Genomic DNA, 21,514 nt, shown 5'->3' with positions numbered 1-21,514 from the left:
TTTTCTCTTTTAAAAAATCTTTGTTACCTAGGATGGCTTACTTTGTGTTGGGGAGGGGAGAGCAATATATTTGGAAATGGTGATGAAAGAACAAAATATCAATAGATATTTTTTAAATTATGTGGAAAAACTAAAAACAGAAGAGCAAAAACACCTTATGCTGTGTGCTGCCAGATTGCATTACAGAAAAATTCTATAAGTGTGCAGTTTCAAAAGCGATGAATAGTGGACCTGTTGCTCCATAACCTCACCTACTTTAAGTTTCATTGGTTTTAATTATTTTGGCCAATTTTATGAGTATAAGGTGGCACCTCCAAGTTGTTTTAATTTATGTCTTTTCAAAGTTAGGATGAGTATTTTTCAAATATTTATCAATAATTTACATTTCCCCTATTAATATCCTTTGCTGTGGATCAGATTAGGAATAAAGCTTATAAACTTTCAGCAGTTCCTTATGCGTTTTAGGTGTTGCATTTTTATCAATGGCTTTTGCTACAAATATTTTCTCCATCAATTTTTCTTTTTTAATATTTTGTTATATATGATTTATTGTACAGGAATTTTTATTTAATATAACCAAACTCATTTATCTTGTCCCTAATAATTATTTTTACTTGTTTAAGAAGAAGAATGCATTTCTTCTCCAGAGCTGAGATAATTGCATTATGACATATTCTCCCATCTTTTTATAGTTTTCTTTTTATATGCAAATCTGTTATTCATTGAGGTGTGTGGAGTGGGATGTACTACCCCTTTTTAGGGACAGATCCGTTTTGACAGGTTACCTTTATTTCCAAATGTATCCTTCTCCTCTCCCTTATCTGACAAGATCCCTTGGAACAAAAAAAAATTTAAAGGAGAAAATAGAGTTCAGAAAACCAATTAACACATCAACTCTAACCCCATTAAGAGTCCAGTTACATGGACTCTTTCACTTCCTTCTCCTGCCCCGCTTTCTACATACTTTTCATTACCTTGTTTCTGGCAAGAGCTAAGTCTGGGAGTGATGAATTATTACTTCCTTTTCCAAATATTTGATTCCTACAATAAGGAGTATCCAAAATTTACCAAGGGTAGCTAAGTATGCAGGATCCTAGCACACCACTAAAATCACATCACATGGGCAGTCGCCTCTGGGGTAAGGAGGAAGAGCCTTGTCTAGAGATGAGTTATGCTATATCACATTAGAGTTCTGCATCTATTCTCCTTTAAGGAAATCAGGCAGTGGCTTTGTTTAATATTTATAGTTTTATATAGCACTTTAAGGTTTACAAAGCACTTCACATATGTTACTCAGTTTGATCTTCACAACTCTGTAAAGTATTATTATCATCCTCATTTTACAGATGAGGAAACTGAAGCCAAGAGAGGTTAAATGGTTTGTCCCGAGTAACATGCCAAGTAAATGTCTGAGATAGGATTTGAACTCAGATTTTTTTTTATTTCAAGTCCAACACTCTATCCATTATCATACCTAACTTGAAAGAATGAGCACCAACATAAAGTTTTATTACCTGAATCCTAATTCTGGCTCTGCCATAACTTTGTGTGAATGAATTTGAGTAAATCAGTTAATAGTGGCCTAACCCAAAAGAGTGGGTTTGATTGCAGGAAGTTCAGATCCAATGCAGGACAGAAAATACCATGTGTGGAGACAGAAGAAGTCTTGGTGTCCAAATCACATTCCAGAGAACCTGCCCTGATTTTGCAAGTGAAGACAAAGGCATGGGCCAATTTTCAGGGACTAGGCAAGATAAAATATATTTTGAGAATAGTAAATAGTCTTCTTTCAGTGTAGGAATTCTGATACCCTGGCTTGTTTGTGCATTCTGTTTCTATTGATTTTGCTTGTACAACACATCTCCATGTTTTTCCATTTTCTTAACTCCTTAATATAAACTCTTCATAAGCATGTCACAGTAAGAGATGGGAACAGTTAAGTAATCACAAAATCTTAGTGTGGGAGGTAACTGTTGGGGACCATTGTCAAAATATGGCAAAACTCATAATTGGGACTTTATCACAGGTGACTAGGAGGCAAATGCAAATTTTCGAGAAGAACTTAATATAAGATATATTGGAAATGATCCCAGGAAGTCCATCAAGAAGGCAATAGTCTATACAGGAAATGACTAAGGCCTGAAATTGTTCTCTCACTAGTAAAATGGAAAGAAAATGAGTACACACACACAGATACATATATATATGAAATATATATACATGTATATATAAAATATATATACACGTATATATGAAATATATCAAGAAGCCTTTCACAGACCTTACTTCTTTCCCTCTGAGATTATCTTCAATTTATCCTATATGTATCTTATTTGTACATAGTTGTTTGGCATTTTGTGTTCCCACCCCCCTCCCCGATTAGACTGTTAGCTCTTTGAGGGCAGGAAGTAGGATTTTTTTTGTTTTGATTTGATTATTTGTTGGGTTTTTGCCTTTCTATCCTCAGTGTTTAGCAGAGTATTTGGCATATAGTAGGCACTTAATAAATTTTTGTTGACTTGACAGTCAGTATTGGCAGAACTATGGACAGGCCAGATGTAGAGAGGAAAATGTCAAAAGCTCCCCTAAATTGGATGTCCCTTGAAGTCAGAGACTGTATCCTCTGTTTGTTTTAGTCCTCATCCCACCTACTGCAATGCTATGCAGATGAGAATGCTTAAAAATATTCTAGAATAAATGGATATATGGCTGGCTGGATGAATGGATAGGTAGATAAATAGAGGGACAGGCGGATGAGGAGAGAGATTAGACTTGAGAATCATTACAAAATGATGAGTCTGAAGGATCAAGAAAATAGTGATGTCTCCAATGGTCATGTAATTTGGAAAAGAAATTGAAGGCAAGACAGCTCTTTCTAATATATTTAATATGTGTTGGTGCTGGTAGTAGTGATATTCTGCTGCCATGTTTTGAGAATTTGCAAAGAAGCTTTTTCTTCTTGCATGTTATAGTCTGTATTTGGAGATTGTAAGAGGTGATTCTCAAAGGGAGGACCATGGCATACTTCTGTGCCACTGTTTTTGCCCACCACACATCCATTTTAAACTCCACAAATTAGAAACTCTATGCTTTGGCCTCCACCATAAATTCAATTCTTTTTGATTTTGCAGTTAATGTTATGAACCTTCAGAGCCCAAACAGAGAAAAACATTTGTTTGTTTGTTTTTTCCTGCATGGTGTGGGGAAGGTCAATATAGCAATTCTATATAAAGAGGCAGAAACCCACCTCATTTGATGGAAAAACTTGGGAGTAAAGAAAGAGGAGAGGAAAGGAGGAGCTCAAGAGGAAAGAGAGGCAAAGGAATCCTAAGACCAGGCTAATGAATTGAGACCTGACTTCCTAGGAACCATTATTCTTTGCCAACTTAAATATCCAGTGTATCACCATTTCTCAGGGCAAAGAATACTGTTCTGTAAGGGAGAGAAAAATCTGAGAACCACTACTGTAAGTATTTGGAATTCCAAGGACCATGCTTTATTTTTTACCATAGTGCATGCACATATGGGCAATTCAGAACACCATTTGATGATAATGAGTCTAACAGTGCTAACCACTAACATTAGAAGGGTTTTTTGACCCGTTCTAATACCAAATGTAATGTAGAGTACTAAAGTGACTATTTTTATCACAAAAGAGGCTTTGGAAAAGGTTACAAAGGAACTGTTCATCCAAAATAGGAAGATTCTGATAATAGTCACAAAAGCAAATGGAAAGCGTCATGCCATCCAGGGACTAAAGCCAGTGATAATGACACATTGACAGTAGTTCTACTCAACTTTCTCTTCCAGAGAAGACAACAAAGGGCCTTTCCCTAATAAGAGGATTCATCTCCTCCATTATGTCTTGAAATAAAAGCAATGACTTCCTAGGCTAGGACTTTTAATTAAGATGCTTACCTAATCACCCTGTAGCCATTTGTGCAATCAAGATGGCTGTGTGTTAAGGAACTGGCTTTTCTCCAGACAGTAACGAATAGTGGGGCTTCTGTTTGGCAGATCTGGCATCAAACAATACCACCATGTACAAATTATGGATGTCTTTTGGTGTTGTTTTAAAATTTGGCCAGCAAAGTAATGCTGTGTCTTGGGTAAAGATGGGCTGGCTATTCCATTCCAGTTACATTAGTGGCAGACATTACTTTATCATTGGTGGCATATAAGACAGTATTTATACTGGAGCTAACAGAAGAAAACTCTGCCCCAGCTCAACTCTTATGTCATCACTCTTATATTAATTCCATCTCTTTTATTTAGTTTTGGACAGAACACAATAACATAGATGGAAGTGCAGGGAAGAGAGATTTTTATCTCTATTTCTGAAGCTAGCTTATCTTCAATTAAAAGCTTAGGACATACAATCTCAAAAAGCCAATGGCCTTTCCTGAAACCATTATGGGCACACAGCCATTGGCTGAGCTTTGGAATAGATTGGCCCATAGCCATTTTTCAAAATTCTTACATAACACTAGAGCCTATAAATCTCCTCTAGGAGAGAGGAAACCTATCATCTGTGCAGTTGTAGGAGAGAACAACAATGTTCATGGTTTTACATGAACACTACATGTAAAGCACCCTCTTAGGACAATTCACTTGTGCCAAATACATAATCAAAGTCTAGCAAGGGTTCAATGACTCTCCCAAGCTTCCCATCTTAAACCTAGGATTTTGAGCTTTGAAAGGTAGAAGAAAAGGAGGAGTCCTCTACATAATACTGTGCAAAGAGACATGGAAATTAAAATTTCACAAAGCAAATGGGAGTCCATCGGTCATGAGTTCTAGTCTAACTGGGAAAAAAATATTCAATGATTTTTATGGATGGCACTTCAGTACTTTTGATTTTATCAATGTGAAGACTCCCTCCATTGGCACAGTAGAGTTAGAGAATAAGGGTTAAAATAATGCTTTGCTGCTTTTCCTGTGTGACCTTGGGCAAGTCATTTAACTTCAGTATTCCTCTTCTGTAAAATAAGGTGTCAAACTGGATCTCTCAATTCCCTTCTAACTCTAAATCTATAATTATACAATCCAAACTTGATAGTTACAGTGGTAAAAAAAAAAAGGCTTCATCCTGAAGCCAATATGGTGATAGCTGTCCCTAAACTAAGCTATCTCTTTCTCAAACAGTAATATCAGCTAGCATTTATATATAGCTTTAGGATTTGTGAAGTGCTTTGCATACGCTATCTCATCTGATCCTCACAATAATCCTGTGAGGTAGGTGCTATTATTATGACTTTTACAGCTGAAGACACTAAGGCTAACAGAGATGATGGAACTTGCTGAGTGTCTCACAGCTATTAAGTAAGTAGAGGCGTCTAGGAGGCACAGTGTTGTACTTGGAGTCTGGAAGACCTGAGTTTGAATCCTGTGTCAGGTACTAGAAATAACCAATGTAAATCACTTTGAAAACTTTAAAGTGCTGTATCAATGATAGCTATTATAATAATTATTATTGTTGTTATTATAGCTAACATTTATGTAGTGCTTACTATGAGCCAGCACTGTTAAGAACTTCACAATTAGAAGGTGACCAAGGCAGGATTAGAAGTAAGGTCTTGTACTCAGAGTCCAGTACTCTGAATCCAATACCTTGGTAACTCTTCCCCCTCCTTCCCCCCCCCTCCCAAGACATATAGGCAGTACTTCAGACCTCTCTAGCTAGAGGGAACCTGCCAGTACTTTCACTCTGCTAGCATAGACTTGGAGAACCCATAGTCATCATCATACAGATCTGGCTTCAGGCACATACTAGCTGTGTGACCCTGGACAAGTCACTTGACCTCCATCTACTTCAGTTTCTTGATTGTAAAATGGAGATAATAATACCATCTATCTCACAAGGCTCTTGTGAGGATCAAATGAAATAATATTTGTAAATGGTAGTAAGCACTTAATAAATGCCTGTTCCCTTCCCCCCTTCCCCTCTTCCACCCTGAATGCAAGAGAGGATATCAGATCTGAGCTTTAAGAAAATCACATGGGTAACTGAACAGAGGATAGACTGGAAAGGGGAGAGCCTTGAGGCAAAGAGATCATTAGTAGACTATTTAAATAGTCTATATGAGACGTGAGAGGTAAGGAGGGCTTGTATTAGGATACTAGCTGTTGAGCAGAGATAACAGATTATATTCAAGAGACGTTATAAAGGTAGAAATGATAAAATTTGACTGCTGGATAAGTGGAATGAGGGAAAGTGAAGAGTACAGGATATCACAGAAGTTAGGAGTCTGGATGACTGGGAGGATTGTTGAGACCATGACAAAAATAAGAAAATTGTGAAGAGCAGAATATTTAGGGAGAAAAGATAAGTTCTTAACTGAATGTGTTGAGTTTGAAATGCCTACAGGATATACAGATTAAGATCTCTAAAGGGCAATTGGTGATGTGTGACTGGCACTCAAGAGAGAGACAAAGGCTGGATGTATAGATCTGGGAATCATTACCAACCCATGGGAGCTGTTATCACCTAGTGAAATAGTATAGGAAAAGAAGAGAGGGTCCAGGACAGATCCCAGGAGAAAACCCACACCTAGTAGGACTAACCTGGATGAAGATCCAACAAAGGAGACTAAGAAAGAGCAATCAGACAAGTAGGAAGAGAACTCAGAGAGAGCAGCAGCATGAAAGCCTAAAGAGGAGAGAGTATCCAAGAAGAATAAGTGATCAACAGGATCAAATGCTGAAGAGAGATCAGGAAAGATGAGGATTGAGAAAGGCTTGCCGATTTGGCAATTAAGGGTTCATTGATGACTCTGGAGAGAGTAGCTTCAGTGAAATAAAGTAAGAAGCCATATTACATAGAGTTTAGAAGAGAAAGACAAGAGAAAGCTATAGGAACACCTAGTATATATGGCTTTCTCAAGGAGTTTAGCCAAGAGGGGAGGGGGAAGGAGACATATCTGATGATAGCTAGTGGGGATGGTTGGATCTAGCAAGGGTCTTTTAAAGATGGGGGAGGCGTGAGAGTGTTTGAAAGTAGTAGCAAAGGAGCCAGTGGATAGAAAGAGATTGAAGGTTAGCATCGGGGAGTATGCTAGTAGGGCAATCTGCTGAAGAAGATGGGACAGGATGTGGGCAAGTCTTCTTGAAGAGGGAGTTTATTTTGCCTGGAACATTGAATTGTGAAACAATAATACGTAATAAGTCTGGAAAAGTAGATTGTAGCCATACTACTAGTCGTTAAATACCAGGCTGAGTAGTTTGTATTTTATTCTGGAAGTAAAAGAGGGCTACTGGACATTTTTTAACAGAATCTATGTGGAGGAAATACTGAAAGGGGGTAAAGATTGAAAGTAGAAAGACCATTAAAAATAATGAAAACAGCATAAGCATAACAGCTTTACTTGACCCTCTGTTCCCTTAATTAAAGTCCCATTTCTCACCTTCATTTAACTACCAAACTTCTTGAATTAGAGGTCTCACCTACCACCTTCATTTCCTCACATCCTACTCATTGCTTAACCTACTCATTCTTGCAGTATGGCTTCTGTCTCCACCCCCACCCTCAATTCTACCCTTACTAATGATCCTTTTTTATCGAGAGTCTTCAGTCTTCAGATTTCTCAAAGAACCTGTGACATTTAGCATTGTTGGCTATCTCCTCCTTCCTGAAATTCTTTACTAACTTGCCTTTTGTGACACTGATCTTAGAAATTAGAGTTGCAATGAACCTTTGATATCCTGATATAGCCTAAGCTATATAGCCTAAGCTTTTCATTTCTTTGAAGATGAAGAAACTGGAAACCAGAGAGGTTAACTGGCTTTTCCAAAGTAACACCCATAGCAAAAGCAGAGCTGGAATTGAATTATTCATCCTCTGATTACAATTCCAGTGCTCTTTCCACTATATACCATGTTGTCCTTCTAGTTAGCCTCCCATCTCTTTAACTTTCTTTGTCATCTTTTTGTCTCTTCTACTTGACCCCAAATACTTTCTCATGTTCTTCTAGCTCCAAAAAAAAATTAAAAATCCATATTTCATCTAGAACCAAACATTTTTTCCCTCTAGGCTCTTTTTATTAATGACACTACTAATCTCCCAGGTTCCCAGCCTTGAAACCCAGGAGTCATCATTGTCTCTTCTTTCCCATTTTTGCCCATATCTAGTCACTTTTCAATGTCTCTCTCTTCCCTCTTCTCTTTCCCATCCTTATTACTACCACTCTAGTTGGATCCCCTATCACTTTATGTCTAGACTATTGATATATCTTTTTAACCTTTCTTCTGGACTATGGTCATTTAACCCTGCAACCACTTTATCATGCAAACCACTACCAGATTGGCCTTAATGAAATACAAGTTTCATCCCTAACTTGTTTAAAAATCTTCAATGACTCCCCATTGCCTAAAGGATAAAGACCAGACACGTCAGGCTGAAATTTAAGTCCTCCATACTCTAGTCACAGCTTTCCCTTCTAGACATATAGTCTGCTTATTTGAGTCCAAACTGACTTGTTTAAAGATATCCAGTGACTTGGATGAAGGCATAAATGGAATTTCAAGATGGCGAAAACTGAGGAGGGATAACACCCCAAGACAATGAAACCATGACCCCCCAAAAATCTTGACAGCCTAGAGCATTGGGATAAATTCAGCAAGATGAAATTCAAAATCAACTTCACAGGGACACTATAATGAAAGCATGGTTAGATAGCAGTTGTTCTAAAAAAAGATCTAGGTGTTTTAATAAACTGCAAGTTCAATGTGAGTGAGCATTGTGATGTAGCAGCCAAAAAAATATGAAATCTTGGACTTCATTCAAAAAATATCAACAAGAATCATAATTGGTCATTGTGTTGATTAGAGTTATTAAGTAGTTCACTTTTATGACATTGTTATAGTATAAACTGTTCTCCTGGGTCTGCTCAATTCACTCTGCATCAGTTAACATAAATCCTCTTAGATTTCTCTGAAACCACTCATTGCAGCATTTCTTATACCACAATAGGACCAATGATGAAGCATACTGTCTACCTCCTGAGATAGAGATGATGAACTAAATATGCTTAATAAAATGCATATTTTTGGACTTGGCCAATGCAGGGATTTATTTTTTATTTTGCACATCTGTTATATAGATTTTGATTTGTTTGGGGTTTTTTTTGGAGGGGTAGAAAATAAATACTTGTTCATTGAAAAGAAAGCTTCCAGAAATAAGGAGGTGATAGTCTTACTGATTGTGCATACTCAGATTTCATCCAGAGAAAAGTGTACAGTTCTAGATATGACAATTTAAGCTGGAGAATGGCATTAGGTGGGCAACCAGAATAGTGAATGGCTTTGAGGCTATGTCAAATGAGAATCAGTTCAAGGAAATAAGGATTCTCATCTGGATACTCAGGGTATCATTAAAGCTTCCTTTAGGCATTTAAACTAGTTCTATTGGGCTACAGAGTGAAGAAGTAGGAGTCATGGGTAGATGTTAAAAGAATCAAATTTAGGCTTGATATCAACAAAATCTTCTGAGCCATTAAATCTACCCAAAAGTAAGATAGGCTGCCTTGAGGTTTTGTGAGTTCCTCCCTTTGGAGGTCTTCAAGCACAGGCTAAATGAGGCTACCACTTGTCAGGTATGTTATAATAGGGATTCCTTTCATATATGGGTTGGACTGGATGGCTGCTGACGTCCCTTATAGCTCTCAAATTCTGTGATTCTGGAATATCCATTATCTTTCGAGCACACCATATGCTTTCCCCCATTTGTTCCTCATACATTTCTCCCATTTTGGAATGCACTACCTCCTTTTCTCTTCTTCAAACAACCTGTGATTTCATAAGTTTGGGCACTCACTCCACAAATAAAGATCACAGCCACCCAACGCTTTAATAGGAGTTTTATGAGTCACCGTGACCAAAAAAAACCCCCATCATCGAATGATCAGCCATCAGCCAATCTGAAATTAGCTAAGTTGTCCCCATAGACAACAAATAAATCTAACTAGGCTGATCCACTATGGGGGCCTTTCTAGTTTCTTAAGACCTAACAGAGCTTGTGCTCTTCTGCCATTGCCTTTATACTAAAAATCCCCAGTTCTTTCAATTTAATTTTGTGTGGCATGATCTCATTGGCATCATATAATTCAATTATCTAATGGTTTAAATAGGAGTTAGTCTGGGAAAGATAACTAACATTTACAGCATGATTTTTATCATAGGAAATTCACCTTCATTTCCAAACAACCAATTTGCAACTAAGATTTTGGAAAGCAAAACATTTGGAATTTAGGAGTGCCTATATTTTTTCTTGTTAGATCATCTTTGACGTGCATACAACCCCATTTCCCAATTAATGCTATCCTAGCATTCATTAAGAGAGGTTCAGCAGTTGTAATGAGGGAGGTAAGAGTGCCACAGCTGAGGAAGGGCATTGGTCTACAGGAGGGAAACTATAAGGTGAAGAATTATCGATGTTCTGCCTAAAGAATAGAAAAAACATGAGGGCAAACTTCACTTAATTTGAAAGGCTGTCTGGGGAAGGGGAGTTGTATTTGTTCTTGTCTCCAGAGGGCAGAACTAGGAATAATAAATTGAAGCTACAAAGAAGATTAAGCCTTGATGTGGGGGCAGGGCAGGGGGAAGGAAAGTGCTGAATCCCCACTTCCTGGAGGCTTATACCTTGTAAGTGACAACCTAAAGGGAATTTTCTGTTAAGTATAGTTGGATTAGATGTCCTCCAAGATCATTTAAAACTGTTGGACTCTATGATTCTGTGACAAACATGTAGGTTCTCCAAAAGCAGAGAATGCATCTTTATCTTCTTGTATCCCTCAGGGCACTTAATAAGGTAAACAATCAAAGAACTTTTTTTTTGATTAATTGACCCTCCCCAAAGGCTTAACTGGAAGAACACTGTATACTGACACTCCTTACATTCTAGCTTTATCTCAACTACGGCATTTTGATCAACACCTGTCTGGTTTTCTCTATCAAATGAAGTTTATAATAATGGGACTTTGAGAAAAGCTCACCTATATATTTTCTCTAGTGTGATATGCTTGGATTTTATTATTTGAATAAATAACATGTCACATTGAAAAACATAGAGAAAAAAATCAAGATATGGCCTCATCTTTGAGCTGCCTTTGATCGTCCTTGGCTGGGGAATTTCAAAGCAAATGGTACCTATCAGGTCTGCCAGGGTTTGACTGAGCCTAGTGGGGCATCAGAAATTGGCCCAGTGGACATTGAGGCAACCTAGATTTTTTAATATAATTTTCCAGATGGAGAAGGAGCAGCAAGTACCTTGAATCATAAACAGTAAGCTTCTTGAGGACCTGGATACTCTGATTTATCTTGGTTTTCCCTCACTACCAATCACATTGCCTTATTGATATATTCAATAAATATTTGTTGAATCAAATTGGATTCTGCCTAATTGAATTGCCTGCCCTGTTTTCTAGAGGTAGAAGGAGAGAAAGGACAACAGACAGGAGAATCGAGTATTATTAGGCTCAAGTGAGCAGAAGTGCCTATTTAGAGGCAGTCTAATTGAACATTTGCTGATAAATAAAAACTTATAAATGAAAAAAAATACTGTTTTGCCTTTTCAGATGTAACTGTGTGGAACCACATAATCCTAGCAATGATACCTTGAAGCAATGGAGAGAATTCAATATCTCTGCCTCTGACATAATTTGGAAGAACTTAACTGTGTCAGTAAGTGAAATATTGAAAGATTAATATGAGCATGAATATTATCCTTTTTTTGGGAGGGAGGAAACTGTTGTTAAAGTTTGAAACCAGTCATTTCTACTAAGATTTAGAAATGACAACAAGAATAAAATATGCATGTCATTAGAGAAATGTAGAAAGATTTTTAAACCTGAGCAATTTCAGTTACATTTTAATGAACTAGTTATTACTTTATCATCCTCATGTACATGCTCATGTGAGAAATAGGACTGAATCTCATTGTGCCTTTACTCTGAAGACAAATTTACATATGAACAACAAGGGACTGTGACTGAGATTAAGTCAAAACGCATTTAATGACAACAACGGGTTTGACCTAAATTCTACCAGATGGCAAAAGCAAAGCTGCCTTGTGTGGAAAGAATCTATAAGCTTTTATTTTAAACTCCCCTCCCCACCCCACCCCCACCCAATATTTCTCCAGCTGTTCAGGCTGCACTGAGGGGGAGGGGATGCTTTGTTAATATCTCAGTTTAGTTGCTGAAATGTTGTTTGCAGCATTCTGTCAATACTAGCTATGGGCAGCAGAAAGATTCGTCTATTATGGCAGTCTGCTCAAATAATTTCTATAGCAATGTACCAAAGGAGATGGAATAATAAAGGCAACTGCTATATATATTGGGTTAAATGTGCCAAGGGAATGATTGAAAAGAGAATTGGGATACCTTTCTTAATAAGAACCTTCTACAATAAAAGGCAAGATATGAAAATGGAATTTTCATGTGTAGTAGGACTAACGTCAACGGAGACCACTCAAGGTTGGGATCTTTTATACCCCCAGACCAGGAAGCTATATCAGGAAAGCTGAGGCCAGTCAGATTGAAAGGGGGAAGGAAGCTATTTGGGTCAGTAAACCATTGGTTGGACCACAGCATACCTGCTTCCCCATTACCATTTCTTCTGATCTGTTGGGTGTGGCTTTGTATGTGTACCTGCCCCATTTCATGATACAATTTTTTTTTAAAATTCTGTCTCCACCCAACTGTATTTCACAGTTTTCCCTCACAACCATCTGTCTTCTTTTCTTTGTCATAAGATCAAAGATCATAGGATCATAGAGTTAGAGCTAGAAGAGGGGATCTTAAAGGCATCAAATCCAACCCCCACAGTTTACAGATGAGGAAACTGAGGCACAGAGAGGTTAAAAGACTTGGCTAGGGTCACCTAGCTGATGAGTGTATAAGATAGAATTTGAACCCAGATCTCCCTGATCCCAAGTCTAATGCTGTTCCTCAAGGCTGGCTCTTTTCTTTCTCTTCTGATCTCCACACCTAGAGGCTCCCAGGACATCTCTTGTCTTTTTCTGGATGTCCCACTGGGTCATTATGTTGCCTTCTAAACCTGTTTCTCCTTCTTTCTTCAGTATTTCTCTGCATGGCCCTATTGTCAGTCACCTAGTCTCCTAAAAACTGCAGTGTTATCTTTGATTTTTCCCTCTCCTTCACCCTTTTTATATATTCAATTTCTAAAATAGTGTATATTTCACCTTTATAACATCTCTCACAACCATCCTCTGCTCTCTGTTCTGACTGCTGTCACCCTAGTAGAAGCCCTCATCACTACCCACCTAGGCTGTTTTGGTTACCTCCTAATGAGTTTCCCAGTTCCACTCTTTACCCCCTTCTAATATAGCCTTCCCACTGCTGTTAGGATATACATTCTTCTGTACCAATCTATTAATGTCTCTCTTCTGCTCAAAAGTCTTTAGTGGTTCCTCACTGTCTAGTAAGTAAAGTTCAAATATCCAACCTCCCCCCATACACACACATTGGTATCATACTACCTTCCATGCCTCACCTTTTATCACACCTCTTCATATACTTTATGATCTGATCTGAACTCTCCTGCTTCTGAACCTTATCTATGATGGTTCTTATGTCTAAAATGCCCTTGTTTCCCAGTTCTCATCTGTTAAATTCCAATTTATCCATTAAAAGTCAACTAAATATCACCTGCGTCCTTTCCCCTCTTCCTCACCCCATTGGTATTCTCAATCAGCATTTTGTTCCACAACTCTCTAACACTTTTATTATGCAATTGTATACTATAATTTTCTGTGTGTGTATTATTCCCTTAGTAAACTGTAAGGTTTACGAAGGGAAGGGCTATGTCTTATCTAAAACTTTCTATCTCCCCAAAAATAAAGTAATGCAATACTTTGCATACTGTGAATGCTTAATCAATGTCTGTTGAATTACTGTTGCTGAATATTCACTTTCTATACTCTTCTATCTTCAATCTGTAGCTGATTTTTTTTTATTTTATAATTTTTTTTCCAGTTCTATTCTACAATTTCATCAGTTTAAAGGACTCCCAGAAGGAAACTGACTACTTTGATATAGACTGGCAACTGTCCTTTGACTTTTAAGCTTAAGAGAATTGCCTGGGGCACTGAGACATTAAGCAACTTGTCCATGGTCACATAAATAGTATGTGTCAGAGACAGAACTTGTCTTCCTCTCTTGGGAGTTAGCCCTCTAGTCACTACACAGCATTACCTGTCCAAATTATATTTTACTCAAAGTCAAACAGTCCTACCTGTGATTTTAAAGGATAATGTAATTTCAGTGAAAGCAATGGGCCTGGCTTTTATGTGTTCTGGATATTAACCATACTACATGATTACAGAAATAATAATTAGTTGTAAGGTAGTCAATCCAGCAGAGTACCTTTTGAAAGAAAGACTTGTAGTTAACGATAATCTAGATAACCATATGGTTTCTTTTAAGAATTATAAGTTTGAGGGTCGAACATTATACTGTGAACAATATTTTCCAATCAAAGCAAATCTAAATTGTTTTTGTTCACCTACTAGGCATAAACATTCTGGCAGAAATGTTCATATTATTTTTCATTAGCTAAAAGCAGTTTTTTGCAATGTATAATTGTTATTCTTGACCATAAATGGCCTTTTCACCATGAGAAAAGATAAACAGTGCCTAAGTCTTCTCATTTCTGAAAAGTCTAGATTTAAAGGCAGCATAAAAAAATACTCAGTTTTCCTTAAACGAATGTGTGTGTGTGTGTGTATGTGTGTGTGTGTGTATATATATAATCTTCTTAAAGGGTTGATTTCTCTATGCTATCAGTATCATCCAGAGGACTTTAAGGCAAAGTACCATTCCAGGTCTACGCAGAATTTATCAGACAGGAATAGTTCTCTGGAGTTACTGTCTATTCCATTCATTTGACAACTAATCCTAGATGTATTCCATTGTTTCATTAATTATCTCACTTATTGCTATTTAATTTTTCATATGTTTATGTTTGGTTTCTCCATCTCCAAAGTTCCTTAGGGAAGGGACCATGTCTTACTTGGATCTTTCATGATACTTTCGTTAATGGGTAAAATAGTCTTTTCTCTCCATTATTCAGACTTAGACACAGTCCTTTCTCCTGGTTAAAACTTTAGGTTCTCTACTTACAGATACACATAAATGGGACAAGCATACTTGTTCCAAATTTGATTCTTTCGTCCTAAAAAAGAATGACCAACACTCAAACTTTCTAACATTAGATCCTTGGTAGTGGAGATTTATTTTATATATACCTGTTGTAGTCTGAGCCCTTTATTAGGTGGAAAAGACTATAAACAAACATTCTGACAGTTTCCTTTTTTAATTCTCAAAATTCATTTTTTACTTGGGGAGAATATGGTGCTTCAAAGGAAGAAAGGTAGGCTGGAATTAATATGAACATATAAATAAACCCAGATTAGAGTTGTTTGTATGTTTTTTTAAGCCACACTGCTCTGCAATCTGAGTAGATTCATGGAGAGTAAACTAAATAAAGTTTTCAGTTTCCTATAAACAAGTATAATTTATTAAGTAAATTTAGTAGATGAGACTTTGATTGCACCATGTTAAAAGGCATTTGTGAAATGATATGTGAAACTCCAACAGTAGAGATCAAGATCTAGCCAAAGAAAATACAGAGGCAGAAGAGTACAAGGACTTTAAACCAAGAAGTTAAGGGAAAGAGCACAAGCATTTATTAACTGCCTACTGTGTACCAGTCACTATGACAAGAACTTTATAAATATCTCATTTGAAGGAATGAGCAAGACAATCTAATGATGGGATTAATTATTCCACCCTTTAGATCCTCCTCCTCATTATCTTCCTCTCTTCTGCTTGATCATCTTTCAGGATTTCAATAACATTTTCACTTGCAAAGGAATCCAGAAAAGCATATATAACAATCAAGATTATCATTATTATTTTATATAGTTCTTGAAGGATTACAATTTATATACATGTTAGTCCACTTTTGCCACTTTCAACTATTCTTACAAAAGTTTTGAGAGAGAACAGTTTGAAGCGATTGACAAAATTGTGGCTTTTCATTAAGTACACTGTGTCCCCGTTGCTCACCAAAGTTCAACTGAGGTTAAGACCAACTAGAGTGGTTTGGGAAATAACAGGCATTTACAATCATAGATTTAAAGTTAGAAAGAACTTCAGAGGTAATCTAGTCCAACCTACTCATTCTACAGATAAGGAAACTGAGTCCAGAGGCTGAACTGATTTGCTGACGGTTACAGGTCATAATAAGTGGTAGAGGCAGGGTCTGAGCCCAGATTTTCCGACCCCCAAATCCAGTGATCTTTCCATTACTCTCAGAGAAATTGCCTTGGGAAAGGGGGCAGAGCTCTTGCAGATAACTAAAAAATAAACTTTGTTTCTGGAAAGGTCTAGGCGTATGTGGGATAGTAACATAACTGAGTTTTCCTAAGTTTTTCTATTATAAAATATTATGGCTATTTATGGCTATGAGGGCAAGGATTCCTATTGAATCATGGTTTTCCCTGATCAGTACCTCATACATAGTAGGTCCTTAATAGATTTGTTGAATTGGATTTTTTTGTTTTCTTTTTGTAGATATTGAATACTAGATTCCTAAGGACCAACTCCTTATTGACATGTTTAAGTATCATTAGTTAGTCAATAAGCATTTATTATGCACCTGCTATGTTCCAGGCACACTGCTAAACTAAGCACTGAGGCTATAAAGAAAGTCCAAAAAATATGGTCCCTGCCCTAAAGGCTCTAATGGGTGGGACAACATTCAAACAACAATGTACAAACAAAGATAATTTGGAGATGATCAACAGAGGGAAGATACTATTATTAAGGGGGATCAGAAAAGACTTCTCATAGAAAATGGAATTTTAGCTAGGACTTGAAGAAGTCCAGGGAATCCAGGAGGTGGAGATGAGGAGAGTTTTCCGGGCATTGGGAACAGCCCATGAAAATGCTTCCAGGAGTCCCGAATTGGAATATCTCATTGAACAAACAGCAAAGAGTTCAGTGGCACTGGATCAGAGCGTATGGAGGAAGAAGACTGGTAAAATAGGAAGGTGCCAAGTCATGCAGGGATTTAAAAGCCAGTGGATTTTACATTTGATCCAGGAGGTTCACAGAGAGCCACTCAAGTTTATTGAATAGTAGAGTAACATGATCAGACCTGTGCTTTAGGAAGATCAGTTTGATGAGTGAGGATAGACTGGAGTGGGGAGAGATTTGTTGGAATAGTCCAAATGTGAGGTGATGAAAGCCCGAGCGAGGATAATGGCAGTGTTAGAGGAGAGGAGGACATAGAGAGGTGTTATGAAAGTAAAAATTGGCAGGACTTCACAATTGCAAACTGTTCTATGATACAAATCAGAGAGGACAGAATTTCCTGACGGATCTACTCGTACCACACAGACCAATTCAAGAAAAGATTTGCCTTAGCTGCTCAGCAGAAAAGAGGAAAACTGGGACCTTTAACATGTTCCCAAATGAGAATTTACATGTCAAGCCTTTTCATTGTGACCAAAAGAAAAATCAAACTTTGAAGTACCTTATTTCTTCCTCATGATCTGTGGGGTTTTTAAGAATTTCTCAGCCTTTCCTGAAGAATGAAAATTTTTGTGGACTCTGCTGCCATCTCATGGTGTAATGAGTTATTAGAAAGACTATATAATATTTATTCCCTTCCTGGGAAATTCTAGAAAGCAATGATGGAGGATAACAGGCAGAATAGATTTTTCCTATTTGGTATTCTGAGCATGTCTTCATACTACCTGTGTCTAATTGCTTTTCCCGCTCTAAGTTTAAGTGGCCCAAAATCTAACTAATTTCTATCATTGCCAAAATGTGCTGGGTGGAATAACATGCTTAAGTCTTCATTTTCCTCTACCTCATTTTTTAGTTTTTTCTTGCCAGGTGTTATGCAAAGTTATCATTTTCCCATATGATTCAATATGATCTCCCTCACCCCCAAACACACACACACACACACACACACACACACACCCCACACACCACCACCATCCTCGTTATGCAGATTGTGGTTTTCTTAACTATTTTGGGTTTTTGTACTCATCGGCTGTTTGTCAGCATTGTTCTGGCCCAGGGGGAAAAATTAAGGCAAGGTTTGATCTGTGGTTCAAGTGGAACAGAGACCCACTCTAGCCTCCTTGTGCTTCCACGGGCCCCTTCATTTGTAGACCAGAACAGAGAAGCCTTTTCGTTTGTTTGTTCCCTTATGCTGGCCTTGTTCTACATATTAATTATTAATTGAATGTATCAACATTCTTTCATTGGATTTGCTTTTTCAAATGGCTTAATTCTGATAATGTGCCAATTAGTGTAAATAAAAAATGTGTAATAATAAGTGAGAGACCCCAGAGTGGGTCTTAGGCAGTTAGGCAAGCTTCTTCCCTCCTGGATACACACATTTGCTTCCAACAGGTGTGCCAGTAGACTGCAGCTTCCTTGAGCACAGGGATTTTTGGATGTTCTTTTTTCTTTGTTCTTCCTGAACCTTACACACAATAGGTGCTTACTATGAGGACACTGTGGAACATAATGAATAGGTCATTGGACCTGAATTTGTATCTTGCTACAGACATTTACTAGCAGTTCACCTACCTCAAGGGTTTGCTGAAGCCTAGTGAGATTAACAAAATGTTCTGCAAACCTTAAAGGACTATATAAATGTTAGCAATTATTTTTTCTGTTATTATTATTAAATGCTTGTTGAATTGGATTGGAATTCTTTTACTTGGTGGCATTATAAGTTTGGACAAAGAGGTTGTATAAAGGAACAGTAACTGAAATGCATCTTCTCTCCCTGTTAATCTCCCCTCTATTCTTCTGTCACTCACTTGTCTAATTCCAAAATTAGAAAATGGCTCTAGTGAACCTGTTCTCTACCTGGCACTGATGCTTGCTTGAAAATTATTCAACTTTCTCTTTGCCATGACCATGGTGTTCTACTGCATTTTCCTTATGATTTGCCCCATTCCTGAACCACTGAAAAAACACACTTACATGTACTTTTCCATTTACTAGCTTTATGTGATTTGGGACAGGTCACTGAGCTTTCCTGAATCTTAGTTTCCTCATCTGAAAAATTAGGTATTTGGACCAAATGAACTTGAATGGATTTTCTTTTTTAACTATCTGCCAATCTATGAGCCCAGGATATCTTGGATACCTTAAAAACTAGATGCTCATTTGAGAAGGTGGTGGTTAATTTTAAGATATTTGGGGGCATAATGGAATAGCTGGAAGATCATCATGTTCTCGATGCTTAATTTCCCAGGAAATGCTATTAACCTTTCCTGACTGAAACCATAGAACAATGAGAAAATGTTATGGTTTTTATAACTGACTTCCCTTGATGGACAAATTATGTCTGGCATCCAATTTCTTCACAATCAGATCAGTATGACTTTCCTGATTTAGCCATCCAGGTGGATCCTTATAGTCACATTTGAAATACATTTAATCTTCACATAGGTATACTTACTAAAATGGGAATCTTTTCTCTTCCAATTTTCCCTTCTATTTATCGATGAATCTAGTCTTCATTTTTCAGCTCAGGTCCTTACCTCTTCCATCAGATCTTCTCCACCTACTCTAGCCTGCAATGGTCTCTCCCACGTCTAAATCACAATATTTCCTCATCTTCTAATTTTATTATGTATGCTCCTTTTGCCCCTCCCACTAGTTTTTAAGTTCTCCCTAGCATAGTATCAAGACCATGGCAAACATTTAATAAATCCCTGTTGACTGATAAACCTTAGGTTCTCCTTCATACTTAAAACAGATGACAAGAATTTGTAACTTAGACCTAAAAAGGAAAGGGTTTAAGAATGTTCATGTTCAGAGTGATCTCTGATAGTAGAGGCTATATACCTCAGAAAATCTAATGGAGCTTATGCTACGTAAGCTTTAAACAAAAACCTTTAAAAAGACCTTTAACCAAAAACTAGCTATATCAAATGTGTATATGTATATACATGAATACATATATATATATATATATATATATATATATATATATATATACACACACACACATATATGTATATGTGTGTATCCTAATCTCAAGTGTTTCCATAATTTCACCATTTGTTTTCATTCTCTTCAACAGGAATGTAACTCTTTGCATGGAGAATATGTTGGAAGAGCCTGTGGACACGAGCATCCATATGTTCCAGATGTCCTCTTTTGGTCAGTGATTTTGTTCTTCTCCACAGTGACCCTGTCATCTACATTGAAACAATTCAAGACTAGCCGGTATTTTCCAACAAAGGTATGTTAGTCATACTCTTCATTAGTAATGGGCAATATAATATGAAAGATGTTATGTTGAAATGGTGATTACATTTGGACTGAGCTTCATCTGTACACTCTTTTCCCACCTCCAAATGCCAATGACAGGCAACAATAACCCTCCTCTGTACCCTGGTCACTTGTACCCTGTGTGGCTGCCTACCCACCTTGCCTGTATTAAGATCCAGTTCTGTTTCATCACCCATCACGTACCATCCCCTTTGGGGCTAACAGAGACCTTATAGAACCTCTGTGAGTCTCTACTTGATATAACATGCAAGGCTTATTGGAATGTTGTTCAGATTTGTAGGCAATGGGTGCAAAAAGAAGTGTCAGTCCCTTCCTCCCACCCCAATTACATCTGCATGTTTAGAATCGAAAGTAAACAGAAACAGCTTAGTTCAATATTTAATGCAGCAAAGTAACACCTATAACGTCTGATCCAGCCAAAAACAAGCTCTTTAGGGGGTGAGCTGAAGATGATAATCAAATTTCCAGACTGGGAAAATGCTTCAAGTGCTGTTCCTGCCAGAGAGGCCTTCTGTTTGGTCCCCACCTCCTTCCCCTAGGAAGGTGGGAGATTTATTTTTCTTTTAGACTGAATTTATCATCTAATATAGAGTAACCTTTCTTTTTAGCCAAAACAAAAGCCACTGCATGTGTTTTGTGTACTTTAAAGACAGCTCCTCATAAGCCAAGTCCTGCTTTAATTACGATGTTCTATGAAAGAGATGCATAGCAGGATCCTAGAACCACCTTTAATTGTGTCTGTTCTCTTTCCATTTCTTCATATCCTCATTGTTGTCCTCTTGTACCAGGTGAACTAATTAAAACATCCTTAGCAGCAGCAACATCTAAATAAGTCTCAGTGGTAGCACATAATTATATTCTAAGCTTCTGAGTTTAGGAAGATCTGAGTTCAAATATGGCCCCACACACTAGCTGTAGAACCCTGGACAAGTTACAAGCCTCTGTTTGCCTCAGTTTCCTCATCTATTAAACAAAAGTAATAATAGCACATACCTTGGAAGATTGTTATCAGGATTAAATGAGATATTTGTAAATCACTTTGCAAACCTAAAAGCACTATGTAAATTCTAGCTCTTATTATTTTTAAACATTTTCTATAACTGTTCACAATTGGTCTGACTACATGATCTAATGGAAAGAGGACTAAGCTAAGAGTCATGAGA

The 21,514-nt window shown here is 37.4% G+C and overlaps 2 protein-coding genes across 7 annotated transcripts in view; one reads left to right on the top strand and one right to left on the bottom strand.

Moving 5' to 3' along the window:
• DPP4 (dipeptidyl peptidase 4) overlaps window positions 1-21,514 on the bottom strand; it is a 296,755-nt gene that overhangs the window by 128,209 nt on the left and 147,032 nt on the right. The window lies entirely within an intron of this gene.
• SLC4A10 (solute carrier family 4 member 10) overlaps window positions 1-21,514 on the top strand; it is a 373,505-nt gene that overhangs the window by 312,122 nt on the left and 39,869 nt on the right. For all 4 annotated transcript variants that reach the window (XM_021004923.2, XM_021004925.2, XM_021004921.2 and 1 more), the window contains 2 exons: window positions 11,571-11,676; window positions 20,140-20,301. In XM_021004923.2, coding sequence (XP_020860582.1) covers window positions 11,571-11,676; window positions 20,140-20,301 — 268 coding nt within the window. The remainder of the gene's footprint in view (window positions 1-11,570; window positions 11,677-20,139; window positions 20,302-21,514) is intronic.

This window comes from Phascolarctos cinereus, unplaced genomic scaffold (genome assembly GCF_003287225.1).
Source record: "Phascolarctos cinereus isolate Bilbo 61053 unplaced genomic scaffold, phaCin_HiC Scaffold_726;HRSCAF=1367, whole genome shotgun sequence".
Lineage (NCBI taxonomy): Eukaryota > Metazoa > Chordata > Mammalia > Diprotodontia > Phascolarctidae > Phascolarctos > Phascolarctos cinereus.
Note: the sequence above shows the minus strand (reverse complement) of the source record. Positions and strands in the feature narration are given on the sequence as shown.